This window comes from Crocuta crocuta, unplaced genomic scaffold (genome assembly GCF_008692635.1).
Source record: "Crocuta crocuta isolate KB4526 unplaced genomic scaffold, BGI_CrCroc_1.0 scaffold549, whole genome shotgun sequence".
NCBI classification, from domain to species: domain Eukaryota; kingdom Metazoa; phylum Chordata; class Mammalia; order Carnivora; family Hyaenidae; genus Crocuta; species Crocuta crocuta.
In genome coordinates, this window is record NW_027529169.1 from 48,867 (window position 1) to 64,346 (window position 15,480).

The 15,480-nt window shown below is 37.4% G+C and overlaps 1 protein-coding gene across 1 annotated transcript; it reads left to right on the forward strand.

Annotated features, from left to right (window-relative positions):
- The first annotated feature begins 11,665 nt into the window (after window positions 1-11,665).
- On the forward strand, window positions 11,666-12,595 carry LOC144226126 (olfactory receptor 6C4-like). The gene has a single exon (XM_077757428.1). The coding sequence runs from the start codon at window positions 11,666-11,668 to the stop codon at window positions 12,593-12,595; it is 930 nt and encodes a 309-aa protein (XP_077613554.1).
- Window positions 12,596-15,480: the final 2,885 nt, after the last annotated feature.

A 15,480-nucleotide genomic window follows, 5' to 3' on the forward strand; every position in this document is an offset into this window, starting at 1 on the left:
TTTGAGGCATCAAAAACTCATCTGAGCGGCCACCGAGTAGATCTGGATCGTTAGTGAAAACAGAAATAGGCTCATGTTTCCAAGTTATAGGCCTTAACATAGGAGGGTTTAGGATATAAGCCCAATAGTGTTCAATATTGTTGTTTAAGGGTGTAACCGAAAGGGCCTGAGAAGACAATAATGCAAGAAGAGCTACAAACAGTGTAGCTGGAGTAACTGTGCCTCCCTGAGTTTCAACAAGGGCCTCATCTGTCAGGGTTCTTAATTGTCCCCATATAGGACGAGCCTCCGTGTAGATCCAGCAAGTCTGCGGCGACGACGGGGGCGATCTTCCTGCAAGAAGAGCTCACTCATGCTCCGAGTGAGTGTCGAGTGTCGTTATTCTTCTCGGGTCCATAAGAGGCAGAGGGTTGAGGATCTAATGGTTTCTCTGCATTCTTTCCGAGTCTAGGCCGGTATGGCTGAGGAGGCGGGGAAGTTGAGGGAGGAGTTGGAGGGCTCGACATAGTGTCGCACTAAACATCTGGAATCCACAAGGGGGAGTCTGCGTCCTGTGGATAGACACAAGCATACCCTCGTCCCCATGTCAGTACAACATCAGGTCCCTTCCACTGGCCAGAAAGTAAATCTTTCCATCTTACCAAGGTCTTCGGTCTGTCTAAAGCTGGATTCCAATGCTTACACATATTGGTACGCTGGTAAGATCTATATTTAGGTTGTTAATGACAAAGCATGGGAGAGAATGTGATGTGGAGGGTTATACTTAAAATCCCCTTCTTGTAATTTTTTAATTTGAGCCTTTAGGGTCTGATGTGCTTTCTCAACAATTCCTTGTCTTTGGGGATTGTAAGGAATTCCTGTGGTATGAAAAATCTTGAAAGTTCGAGTAAACCTTTTGAAAGCGACAGAAGTGTAAGCTGGTGCACTGTCAGTTTTGATAGCTTTTGGAATGCGCAAATCGGAAAAGCAAAAGAAAAGATATGTTGAACTACATCTTTGTAAGCTTCGCCTATACGGGAATAAGCAACAATGACATGAGAAAATGTATTAACACATACATGAACATAACAAAGTTTCCCAGAAGATGGTACATGGGTAACATCCATTTGCCATAAATCATTGGGTCTCAGACCTCTTTGATTGACCCCAGAGGGTAGGGCTGGAAAATGAGTAGGACATTGCTTACAAGAGCAGACTACTTCTTGAGCGCCTTTCCTAGGGATATTAAATTGGAGCCTGAGTGCAGAGGCATTTTGATGGTATAACTTAGGAGATAAGCAGACTTCTTCTAGGGCTGAAAAAACAGCAGCCCTAGTAAGTGAATAGGCCTGATGAATTCCTTGAGCTAAAGGCCCTGTCAAATTACTATGAGCTCTAATGTGCCCAATGAAAAAAGGCTGAGTTCGGAGTGTATGAGTGTTTGAAGTTTCTTAAGCAGGGGAAAAATTGTGGATCGAAATTCGGGAAGAGAGGGTGTTTCAATGTAGGGGAACAAATTTGTTATATAATGTGAGTCAGTATACAAGTTAAAGGGAACTTCAGTCAAATGGAAAAAACCATAAATGACTGCCATTAATTCAGCTCGTTGAGTGGAAGTTTCTTTGGTGTCCTGAACATGGGAGTGACCATCAATAATAGTAACAGCCTTCCATTAGAGGAACCATCTGTAAAAACCATAGCAGCTGGCTAGGGTAAAGGCTCACACCTAGTGTTGTTTGGGAATATAAAGGGATGAATTTTAAGAAAATGAAGAATTGGATTATTAGGGAGGTGGAACCCAATTTCTCCCATGAATCCTTCTATAGCAATTTGTCAGTCCTCACTGTTTTGTAATAAGTTGTTTAATTGGTCTCTAGTGTAAGGAACAATTATAAGGGCTACATCGTGACCAAACAATTCTTTACTTCACTTACATCCCTTGGTCATAAGGGTGGCCACTAAGGCAAGATATGACATAACAACCTTTTGAGGAGTAGCTGGGAGATAAATCCATTCTAAGGGTTCATTCTGCCAAAGACATCCAGTAGGGGAGTGTTTGGTGGGAAAAAGAATTAAAGACCAAGGGTTTTGATAGTCCACCCTGGATAAAGTTTGATTATTTATGGCCTCTTCAACCTTATGCAAGGCCTGTTCGGCTTCCTCGGTGAGACTCTGTGGAGATTTTGGATCTGGATTTCCATGAAGGATGTCAAAAAGAGGACTAAGATCTGAAGTAGTAAGTTTTAGATAGGGCAGAATCCAATTAATGTCCCCTAAAAGTTTTTGAAAACCATTAAATGTGACTAAATGGTCTTTTCTTAGTTGTAAAGGTTGATGGGTCACTGTTTGAGTGTTAAATATCCTGCCCAAGTAATTAAAGAGTGGTTGCACTTGAATCTTATCTGGAGCTATTCTTAGACCAAATTGCCAGGGAAGCTACGGTTGTCATTAGAATTTCTTGCAGCATTGTTCGATCAGGGTGAGCCACAAGTATGTCATCCATATAGTGAATGAGGTAGAGGCCATTATAAGCCTCTCTGTCCAGTTCCAGTGCCAGATTTACAAACTTTTGACAAAGTGTAGGGCTATTTTTCATTCCCTATGGCAAGACCTTCCATTGATACCTTTGATAAGGCTGCTTAAAATTTTCAGAAGGCAGACTAAAAGCAAACCTCTGGCAATCCTCATGATAAAGGGAATGTTGAAGAAACAATCTTGTAAATCTACCACAATTACTTGAAAACCTTTTGGCACTGCCACAGGGGATGGGAGTCCTGGTTGCAACATAGTAGCATTTATTGCCCTCAGATTTTGCAACAATCTCCATTTACCTGATTTTTTCCTAATAACAAAAATGGGAGTAGTCCATGGATTACTGGAAGGCTCGATATATCCTTCCTTAAGCTGTTGTTCTGTAAGTTGTCTTGCTGCTGCTATTTTTTCAGAAGTTAAGAGCCATTGTTCTACCCAGACAGGAACATCTGACTTCCAGATTATTGGGTCAGTAGCAAAAGGAACAATGGCATATTCTGCAAATTTGGATAGCCAATCCCTTTTTTGCCCAATTTGGGTTTTATATTTATGGGAGTTATCATACCCTGTTGTGTCTGGCCCAATCTTTTGTTGGGATGAAGCCCCATTTGTAACATCTGACTAGCGACCTTGTCATCTGGGGTGTAAAGTAACATTCCCATTTGGGATAAAATGTCATCCCCATAAAGAAAAAGGGATGGAAGGAATAACATAAGGACAAAAAGTTCCTGAATTGTGTTCCTCATCTGACCATTTTAGAATTTGAGAGCCTTTTGCCACATTAGAAGGCTGTCCTGTACCCACAAGAGTAGCAGGAGCATTCTGAGTCGGCCAAGCTGAGGGCCAATCTTTTCATGCGATGCAGGAGACATCTGCTCCGGTGTCTAGGAGTCCTTGAACAGGAATTCCCTGAATCTGCAATACTTGAGTGGGCCTAGAGGCCTTAATCTCCTGTATCCAAAAGGCCTTATCGCTAGAGCCAAAGCCTCCTTCTCCTCTAGGGGCATTAGTGGCATCCTTTACTATGTGATAATAAGGCAATAATAGTAACTGGGCAATTCTCTGATCCTTAAAATTTTGCTTGGTGGAAGAAGGAGGAGAGACCAGCACCTTGGTCTCTCCCTGATAATCGGCGTCAACCACCCCAGGGATTATAGTGATCCCCTGAAGGGAGATGGAGCTCCGTCACAATATTAGTCCAACTACCCCAGAGGGCAGGGGCCCCTTTACATCAGTGGGAATAGTTATAGGAGGTGAATCAGGTGTTAGTATTGTGCTGGGTGTGGAACGGAGGTCCAGTCCTGCGTTGCCTAGGGTTGCCCTATAGAGCTCAGAGACTGATTGAAATTGATGAACGGATTGAGAGGGCTGAGGGAGGTTGCCCCAATTAGTGTCGGGGCCTGCGGCTGGCCTCTCAATCCGTTTCCCTGGTCCTGAGAATTTTGGAGATTGGTCCCCAGTGGTTAGCCATTTTTGTGAAATTTAGATTTACAATCTTTGGCCCATTGAAAGCCCTTTTGACACCTAGGGCATATAATCCTGGGCGTGTTGTTATTATTTATCACCTGAGGAACAGGTGCAGTTGGCAGGGAGGTAACTGCTTTTTTCATAGGCAGTCTCTACTGAAATGCCCCACTTGCCCACAAGAATAGCAATTGGACCTTGAGGAAGGTTTTTTGCTCTTTGTACCTCCTGACTGCCCTAAGGACCCGACATATTGAGGGTATGGTATCTCCCTGGATAAAAGCAACAGAAAGCCAATGCCCCAAGTGCTACTATCTTACCTTTGAGGAGACATACATGTGTTCTATACATCAAACAAATAATTAAGTTATACTGTCTGGAGTTATACATAAATATGATAAAGGTATCTTATTTAGCACTATGCCCAGCATGTAGTAAACTGCTCAAAAAACATGTTTTTTTGTTCTGTTTTCTATTTCCATTATTTGCTTTTGTTTTATTTTCTATTTCCTATTATTGTTATTTTTAATTATTATCATTACTGCAGATTCCACAAGGCTTTGTTACTACATTAATGTTCTCCTGTTAACTTCCTCAGAGTCCCTTTGGACTTTGTTCTCAACCCTTTATTAAAAGTTCAATTGCAGAGTTCTCAACAAAATAGGATTCATTAGTATGCTCTAAATGTTAGCCTCCTGGGATCTTTTATTTCTTTCCTCAAATGATCATGCCGAGGTCTCTTCTGAATAGAACATTTAAAATATGCTCCTTTTTGCTATAAAAGCAGAAGCAGCATATACCCTGACTCAAACAAGTTCAGAACAAAGGAAAAAGGCTGTGAAGAAGGATGCTTCCAGTTATCACTACTTAAGTATGCTTAATTTAAATAAATCTATCTCAAGGGTATGAAGCCAGGGTGCATTTTAAATTAATGTAAAATGAAAAAGTGGCAAATGACATTTAAGCTGATATAGAGCAGGATGAGTAGGATTTTTCTTATTAAATTTTCATAACTTTGTGGACTTTTGTGGACAATTAGGTCAATAAGTACAGGTGGGAAAGCAAACAAGTTCAATTTTATGCCACCATTCATCCGCATTAGACTTCTAAATTTTGATTCATCCCACGGACATCTATGGGTAATATCTCGCACTTGCCCTGAAAGTCAAGTGTAAGTATATCTGCATTTTATAGTTATATCAATGCTACCTGTTTGTGCTTATGGAGCATGAAATCATATAACCATGGGGGGTTTTATTAAAAACTAACTTTTCCCACTCAGTAGATTGCCTTTTCATTTTGTTGATGGTTTCAACCTAGACAGTATCATTGCTAAGTGAAATAAATCAGAGAGAGATACAAATGCCATATGATTTCACTTATATGTAGAGTCTAAAATACAAACTGAAACAGATTCATAAATAGAGAACTGGTGGTTGCCAGAGGGAGGGCTGGTAAGATGGGTGAAACAGGTGAAGGGGATTAAAACGTACAAACTTTGATTAGAAAATAAATAAGTCATGAAGCTGAAATGTATAGCATAGGGAATACCGTCAATAATATTGAGATAACAATGTATGATGACAGATGGTAACTACACTCAACGTGGTGAGCACTGAGTAATGTACAGAATGGTCAGTTCACTATGTTGCATATGACACTAATATAACATTGTATGTCAACTATACTTCAATTTAAAAAAAAATTATAGCCTTCATGCAATAGAGACAAGCATAAACAGACAGCTTCTCATATATCCCTCACTTCCCCATCTAACTTCATAAAGGTAATATGGACCCTTTACTATCCCAGATCTATGTGACTATGCATATAAAAATATAGTCTTATATCATAAAGAAGATATATAGATACGTATTTTTTACCCAAAGGGTATCATACAATACACTACACATAGTTCATCAGCTTGCTTTATTCACATAGCAATATATCGAACATATCTTTCCAAGTGAGTTCACATAAATCTTTGCCATTCATTTTTATTTGGATACAACAAAATTTTTTCATCACTTCCCTATTGGTAGAAATTTTAAATTTTTTCCAACTTTTTACATCTACAAACAATATTATAATGATTTATAAAATTATTGAAGTGAATTTATTACAGAATTTGTATGGAATGTAAATGTGAAGTTTTAAATGATAACATTAAGCTGTTGTTCATCAGAGACTGAAAATGAATGGCAAGGAAGTGGAAGAGCCTAGACATTCACACCATTGGATGACATTAGCTCATTCTAGCATCCTCAAGATTAGGACATTCTTGGGAAAAACAGCAAAGACGGCTCTCTGGTGTTCCAGATAGGCACACAGCCCAGGGATAGGGCGCTTAGGATTCAGAGTCTTAGGATTTCTTTAATTCAGGGAACCTAAAAAATCAGAACAACAATAGGATACCCAAAGACATCTGAGGCTTCTTTCTTAGGACAATCACTGACCTTTCTGAAGAAGAATATTATGACAAAATGATCTGGTAGCCCTTTTCCAGGTTTTGTGCTGGGGCCAAGGAAGTGACTCAGCCTCTCCAAGAGGCTTAGAGAGATAGGATGGGGGAGGCCAGCTGCAGATGAACACTCCTCCTTAAGAGTAGAGTCAGTAGTAAAAATTTAAAGTAGTTCCTGAAAGTCCCCCTGAAACCATTTGATATCTGAGGTTTCTCTTTCCATGAGTGACAAATCAGTATCTTGAAAACAAAGCATGAGGGAGTTCTGTGCCCAAACAAACTCAACATTCATTAAGTCATTTCAAAATTCAATAACAAATTCAAGAAATACACTTTTTATTATTTGGTGATACAAGAGCACAAACCATGAAAAAAATTTTTAAATTAAAAAAAAAAAAAACCACCTTGCTGATAGAGGCCTGGCTCTCAGCTCAAATTTCCAGCAGAACCACATAACACTCATGATGTGTCATGATATGTTCCACTCATCAGTGGAAGAGAGAAGGGATATGGTAAAATCAATTTTTGTATTCAAGCAACTTTATCCTAAACTGGTTCTTCAAAGTTCCTGTTAGTTACTAGACTAAAAAGCAAAAAGTATATACACAATTTATATGGCAAATTACCAAGGAGAACAAAGTAAGGAGGGGAAGAGAAAAACGAGCACTATCTTTTTTTCATTTATTTTGCAACTATGTATTTTGACCATACTGTGTGTTTTTGCCACTGTTATTGGGGAATAAAATACAAAAAAAAAAAAAAAGAAATGAGGAATAACGTATTTGTGATAGGCCTAGCATAAACCAACACCATAATCATTCAATAAGTGTGGGTTCTCCTGTCCTTCCCCTGCTCTTAAGGAATTTATAGTCTATTTTTGGAAAAATTTTATATAATAGTTTATATAAATATAATACATATACCCACACAGAGAGACAGACAGAGAGAGACAGAGAACAGAAAATAGTTAATGCCTGAATAAAGTGCATTATTTATGTTAATTCCTACAGGAGAGCTGATGCATAGGGGCACATGTACCCCAATGTTCATAGCAGCACTCTCAACAATAGCCAAATCATGGAAAGAGACTAAATGTCCATAACAGACAAATGGATCAAGAAGATGTGGTTTATCTAGACAATGGAATACTACATGGCAATGAGAAAGAATGAAATCTGGCCATTTGTAGCAACATGGATAGAACTAGAGGGTGTTATGCTGAGTGAAATAAGTCAGGAAGAGAAAGACAGATACCATTTGTTTCCACGTATAGGAGGATTAGGAGGAACTTAACGGAGGACCATGGGGGAGAAGAAGGGGAAACATAGTTGGGGAGAGGGAGGGAAGCAAACCATGAGAGACTCTTGAATTCTGAGAACAAACTGAGGGCTGATGGGGGTGGGAGAGAGGGGAAGAGTGGTGATGGGCATGGAGGAGGGCACTTGTTGGGATGAGCACTGGGTGTTACATGGAAACCAACTTGACAATAAACTATTTAAGAAAAAAAAATCTTATGTTAGAATCAGGCATCTCTCTGCACTTACGCTGTGTCACATATATTCAAGTATTCATTTTGATGTAAAAGTTCCACATAAAGTATAGCTATAATGGAAAACAGTATGGTGGTTCCTCAAATAACTAAAAATTGAATTACCATGTGATCCAACAATATAGTCTGCTGGGTATATACCCAAAAGAACTGAAAGTAGGATCTCGAAGATATATTTGCACATTTATGTTTATAGCAGCATTATACACAATAACCAAAACAGAAGCAACCCAAACATCCATCAACAGATGACTGGGTAAACAAAATATGATATGTATACACGATGCAACATTATTCAGCCTTTAAAGGAGGACATACCTTGAGAATATTACACTAAGCAAAATAAAACAGTAACAAAATGATGAATATTGTATGATTTTATTTATATGCATTAACTAAAATAGATTAATAAAAACAGAGAGTAGAATAGTGCTTGCCAGGGACCCGAGGAAATGGGGGGAAATGAGTTGTTAAACGGCTATACGGTTTCAGTTTTATGACATAAAAAGTTCTGGAGATCTGTTGCACACCCAAGTAAATATACTTAACACCACTGAACTTAAAAATGGTTAAGATGGTAAGTTTTATGTTACATGTTTTTTACCACAATTTTTTTAATTCCACAAAGAATCTCACAAATGCTGATTACACTGTCTGCACAGGTTGTCTTACTCAAATGATAGTGCTTAACAACTAGACTCAGTTTACTGATTTTCTGTCTCCACTTGCACAAGGAGAGCTGCCAGAAGTGGAGGAAGAGATAAACTTCCATTTCTATAGACTCTTGGCTACAGAAATAGAGCTTGAGCCACTTGTTTTTCAGGGTTGATGTAAGGACTACCTTCCAATTAAAAAGTTGCCTGAAAATACTAGAAATCTCCTTTACCATGTATATGGCTAAATATACAGCAAATTAAATTTAAATTTATTTTTTTCTTACAAATAGTTTATTGTCAAGTTGGTTNTACAGCAAATTAAATTTAAATCAATGGTCTATAAACAGAACTTTTTCAACTACCTTCTGAAAAAAAACTTGGGAGTGACAAAACTGTCAGTTTTTTTTTTTAATATTTTTATTTATTTCTAGGAGAGAGAGAGAGACAGACTCTGAAATAGGCTCCAGGCTCTGAGCNCTGACCCTCCCCTGCTCACGCTGTCTCTCTCTCTCTCCTAGAAATAAATAAAAATATTTTTAAAAAATAATAAGAATTTAATGATGCATTTTATTCAGTAATTAACCATTTTCTATTTTATGTATATGAAATCTTTCTAAAAATAGACTGTAAGTTCCATAAAAGCAGGGGAAGGGCAAGAAAAGCAAAACTTACTGAATGACTTTTAAGAGTTACTACTTTTGAAAAGTAAATTTCTTGACATTTAACCAAAAAACCTATCAAGGAGTTTGAAAATTTAAATAGGCTTTATCACAAGGAAAAAAAGATGCTGAGATATTTTTAACATATAAAGCTTAATTTGAGGGGAATATGTCCAAAAGAAAATGTATGATAGAGAGTTAAAAATATGGGACTGAAAATGAAATAGGAATTCAGGCCTAGAAATATCCATTTGGGGGACAACATGAGATAGATGTAAGACAGGATCATTTCACACATTTTAAAACTAAACCCAGCAACAACTTCTGAAAAATGTGTTTTCAAGAAAGCCAGAATAAGAAACACATTATTAGAATCTGAAGAAAGGAGGAAAAATTAGGAAGAAGCCATTAGTTAAAGGCAGAAATTAAGAAAATATTAGAAGAAAAAAATCAACAGACAAGATTGAGACAAAATATAAAAATACAGAATTTTTTTTAAGAGTATGCAATCACTGTTTAATAAATATGTTAAAAAATAAAGAAGCATGTCTGGTCCATGACTATTTTAGAATAGAAGAATTTGCAGCTGTGTGTGCTTAGCCTCAAAATTTTACCAGCCTCAGTTTACCATCCTCACCACTATTATCCTCACGATATCATTAATGCATATTATCTCATCTGTAAGATTGATGTAATAGTTCTAACCATTCTGCTCCTGGATAGGGATGGGAAATCAGCACAACCTAGTAGTTGAGTGTGCAGACTAAGGATCAGGCAGCACCGGGACACAATTCTGGCCCCACAATTTACTAGTGAGATTTGGAACAATTTATCAACTGCTCCAAACTTCACTTTCCTCATCAGCAAAATGGAGATAGTAATGGTACCTATCTCAAAGGGTTATTATGGGAATCAAATAAAATAATGCAAGGTTCAGCAACTAGCAAGTCCTCAAGTGATGACAGTTATTATTTGTTATTACCATAGTTATAACCAACTAAAACAATGTACATAAAATGCTTTTTAATGTAGAAGATGGTAAAATAAAAATGTTTGTTATTTGTATTTTCCAGAGTTAGAAAGAAAAAAAAAGAGTTAAAAAGAGACTGACTTCTGACTGAACAGAGGTATGAGAAGATGAGCAGAGACAGAAATGTCTTGAGAAAAGAAAGGTAGATGTGGAGGATCGTGCCAGAGAAAATTTTACATATTATTAATAAAGTGTAAGTATGTTACCTGCTGGAAAAGGCTCTGAGAATTGGAGAACTATAGAGAAGTTTAAATAAAACTTAGTCTAAATTTTAAATTTAACTTAAGTTTTATTATAGTAGCTATGTAACTACCCAGAACCCTGTTCTTCACCTATAAACAAACAAAAAATACACAAACTCTCAAAGTATGATATAAATGGTGTACTAATCAATCAAGTTTCATTCTTCTGCATGCTGCTGTCCAGTTTTCCCAGCACCACTTGTTGAAGAAACTGTCTTTTTTTCCATTGGATATTCTATCCTGCTTTATCAAAGATTAGTTGACCATATAGTTGTGGGTCCATTTCTGGGTTTTCTATTCTGTTCCCCTGGCATTTGTGTCTGTTTTTGTGCCAGCACCAAACCCGTAAATGAGGTTTGCAACTTTTGATTTCAGTTCTATTTGTCTAGTCAGAGTAAAACTGCATGCTTACCAATATGAATGGATATGAAAGAAAATAATAGCAGGTATCTTCTTAGAGATACACCATCTCTTCCACTGCTAAAACCATCTAAGATAGGAGTCTTGAGACTGACGGAAACCAGATACTGGCAGCAAAGATTTAGAGACTGATGATGTTAGTTACAACAGTCCAAAATTCAAAAATTGAAGGGAAGTTCAGGGCATCTTTGGTTACCACAATTATAATAGTAGTGCTGATTCCTTCCTAAAGACTCCTCAGCTGTGAGCTAACACAGCTTTTCTTCTCACAGTGAGATTAAGAGACTGATGGAAATGAGACATCACTGCCAAGTTACCAGATATAGTGAAAGATCAAAAGTAGACTCAATGTTCAAAGTGAAAATAAAAATAGGAAATGGACAGGATGATAATTTGGGCATTGATTTAGAAGGCATGCTAGGAATGTGCATGAAGAGAGTGAAATGGAACAAAGGAGAAAATTTTCCTGCATGGAAATTTATAACAATAACTCTTGTGAAGATCCAGACTCTTTGTCCAATAGAAAATCACATTGAGTCAAACTGACAGAAAATTGGTATTAGAACCTACTCAACAGAAAAGACTTAGCTTCTTCCAAATGTTCCTGAGCTCCTCTTCGATTCTCATCACTGACTTCTTTCCTCTGTATCTTTATAGGCAGCAAAGGTTAGCAATGACAAACCAAACCTTTCTGACAGAATTCATTCTGCTGGGACTATCAGACATCCCAGAGATCCAACTTATTATCTTTATATTTCTCTTCCTCACCTACATGTTCAGCATCATTGGAAATCTGACAATCATCACTCTTACTCTACTAGATTCCCACCTCCAGACTCCCATGTATTTCTTCCTCCGGAATTTCTCCTTCTTAGAAATTTCCTTTACAACCACTTTTACTCCCAGGCTGCTGTTCAGCATCACAACTGGAAACAAGAGCATCAGCTTTGCTGGCTGCTTCACTCAGTATTTCTTTGCCATCTTGTTCGGAGCCACAGAGTTTTACCTTCTGGCTGCCATGTCCTATGACCGCTATGTGGCCATATGCAAACCCCTGCATTACATGACCATTATGAGCAGCAGAGTCTGCATCCAGCTGGTCCTCTGCTCTTGGTTGGCTGGATTTCTCATCATCATATCTCCAATCATCCTGACCAGTCAGCTGGATTTCTGTGCTTCCAATATACTGAATCATTATTACTGTGACTATGGACCCCTCCTAGAAATATCTTGCTCAGACACAAGATTCCTGGAGCTCGTTGACTTTATCTTAGCAGTTGTGACCTTGGTGGTCACTCTGCTGCTGGTGATTCTCTCCTACACGAACATCATCTGGACCATTCTCAAGATCCCCTCAGCTCAGCAAAGGAAAAAGGCTTTTTCCACGTGTTTTTCCCACATGATTGTCATCTCCCTCTCTTATGGCAGCTGCATCTTCATGTACATAAAACCCTCAGCGAAAGAAGGCGTTGCCTTCAATAAGGGGGTAGCTGTGCTCAATAACTCAGTTGCCCCTTTATTGAACCCATTCATTTACACTCTAAGGAACAAACAAGTAAAACAAGCCTTCAAAGATGTGGCCAGAAAGATTATGAGTATTTAGTGAATGTAAAGACCTCAAACTCAAAGGTTTCTCAAAGGAAAATCTGAACAATATGCATGAAATTTCTCCCCATGAAAACAGGGAGAGCTTCTCTAACTCCCTTCTTATTAAAGCAATGCCTCAGATGAATCCATCATAAAGAGATATCAAAGTTATATTTCAAAATATTTCAAACTGCCAATGAGGAGAAACTCTTCCCCAAAGAATTGTTCATATATTTATTTCTTGTTAATACATTTTTTAACTGGACAGTAAAAATGTTTAAAAAATGTAAGATAATTCAGCTCTTCACATTATTTGGAGAATATAGTTATTTGAAATAAAAATACATTATTTGTGCTAAGAAGAAATGTATTCAATATAGTTATTTTAAATCAAATTAATATGTAGATTTTTAGGTTCTATTTATTGCTAGTATGATTTTTAAAGATATAAATATAGCCCCTTATAGATAAATTTTTATAGGAAAAAGATGCCACTGGATAACATTGTTAGTCTGGGTACAAGAAGGGAATATCTGGATAAAAATTACTAGGATGTCACAAGACTGATCGTCTTGGTCTTCTGGTAAAATTCAGTTTTATATGTGAAGCTCTCATTTTAATCAAAGTCTTTCAGAAAGTTGTCCAAATAAATTATCAGAAATACTAGACACTTTCCAGAAGAGGCTAATAATTACATCTTGCAATAAAGATCTATTCTTGCAGTAAAGGGCATCTTTTCTCAAGTTGGAGACAATTTTCTTTCTCATCCTTATTGCTCTGACAATTCTAAAACTGTCTCCTTTAGGGTTAGGAGTTCCAGTTGTAGGGTTTCCATAATAGTGGGGTTAATATTTCTATCTCTCCTTCCAGTCCAGAAATTAAAATAAAAACTATTACCAAAGATATCCCTAACAGAATGAATATCCAGTCTCCTCTTAAGGGAAGATTCCAAAGAGTGGGAATCAAGAGCCAAGGTAGCAAGAGTCAAAACCTGTAGGACTCTATGAGTGTGCCTTAGCGTTAGCATCATTTCGTAGACGAACCTAATGAGGCTGGGGTGAAAGGGATGCCTAAAGGTCCCTTAGGAAACAGTATGCAAAATTTTTAAGAATTGGTGTTTTTTATTTTATTTTATTTTATTTTTATTTCTGGTATATCAAATGTACTAAATATAATCTTCACTACTTCCCAATTTTTTTTATTCTTCCAAGATTTTATTTAAATTCAAGTTAGTCACATGTAGTGTAGTATTGGTTTCCTTAGTAGAACCCAGTGATTCATCACTTATATGTAACACCCAGTGCTCATCACAAATGCCTTCCTTAAAGCCCATCACCCATTCATCCCATTCCCCCACACACCTTGCCTGCAACGATCCTAGTTGTTCTCTATAGATAAGACACTCTTCTGGTTTGCCTCCCACACTGTTTTTGTATTATTGTATTTTTCCTCCCCTTCTCTATGTTCATCTGTTTTGTTTTTTCAATTCCACAGATGAGTGAAATCATATAGAATTTGTCTTTCTCTAACTGACTTATTTCATTTAGCATAATACTCTCTAGTTCCATCCACATCATTACAGATGGCAAGATTTCATTCTTTTTGATTGCTGAATAATATTCCATTGTTTATCTATACCAAACCTTCTTTATACATTCATCAGTCAATGGAAATTTGGGCTCCTTAGGCTCAGTCAACAATATGGCTAATGTTGATAGTGCTGCTATAAACTTTGGGGTGAATCTGACCCTTTGAATCAGTAGTTTTGTACTTTTGGATAAATACCTAGTAGTGCAATTGCTGGGTCATAGGGTAGTTCTATTTTTAACTTTTTGGGAAATCTCCATACTGTTTTCCAGAGTGGCTGCACTGTTTGCATTCCTACCAACACTGCAAGAGGGCTCACCTTTCTCTGCATCCTCATCAACACCTGTCATTTTTGTGTTGTTAATTTTAGCCACTCTGACAGGTGTGAGTCACTATCTCATCATGGTTTTGATGTGTAGTTCCCTGATGATGAGTGATGTTGAGCATCTTTTCATGTGTCTGTTGGCCATTTGTATCTCTTGTTTGGAAAAATGTCTGTTCAAGTCTGCCCATTTCTTAACTAATTATTTTTTAGGGTGCTTAGTTTGATAAATTCTTTACAGATTTTGGGTACTAACCCTTTATCAGATATGTCACATGCAAAAATCTTCTCCCATTCCATCAGTTGCCTGTTAGTTTTGTTGATTGTTTCCTTCACTATGCAGAAGCTTTTTATCTTGATGAAGTCCTAATAGTTCATTTTCAGCTTTTGCTTCCCTTGCTTCTGGTGATGTTTCTGGTAAGAAGTTGTTACAGTTGAGGTCAAAGAAGTTGGTTCCTGAATTATCCTCTAGGATTTTGATGGTTTCCTATCTCATATTTAGGTCCTTCATCTATTTTTTTTTCATTTTGAATTTATTTTTGTGTCTGGTGTAATAAAGTGCTCCAGGTCACCATCCAGTTTTCCCTACACCATTTGTTGAAGAGCCTGTCTTTTTCCCATTGGATATTCTTTCCCAAATTTTCAAAGACTCATTGACCATATCATTGTGGGTCCTTAATGGGTTCTCTATTCTGTTTCATCGATCTATTTGTCTGTTTTTGTGCCAATACCTTACTGTAATCTTGATGATTACAGCTTAGTAATACAGTTTGGAGTCTGGAATTGTGATGCCTCCAGCTTTGCTTTGCTTTTTCGGGATTACTTTGGCTATTCAGGGTGTTTGCTGGTACTATACAAATTTTAGAACTGTTTGTTCCAGTTCTGTGTAAAAAGCTATTGGTGTTTTGATAGTGATTATGTTGCATGTGTAGATTGTTTGGATAGTATAGACACCTTAAAAATGTTTGTTCTACCAATCCTTGAGCATGGAA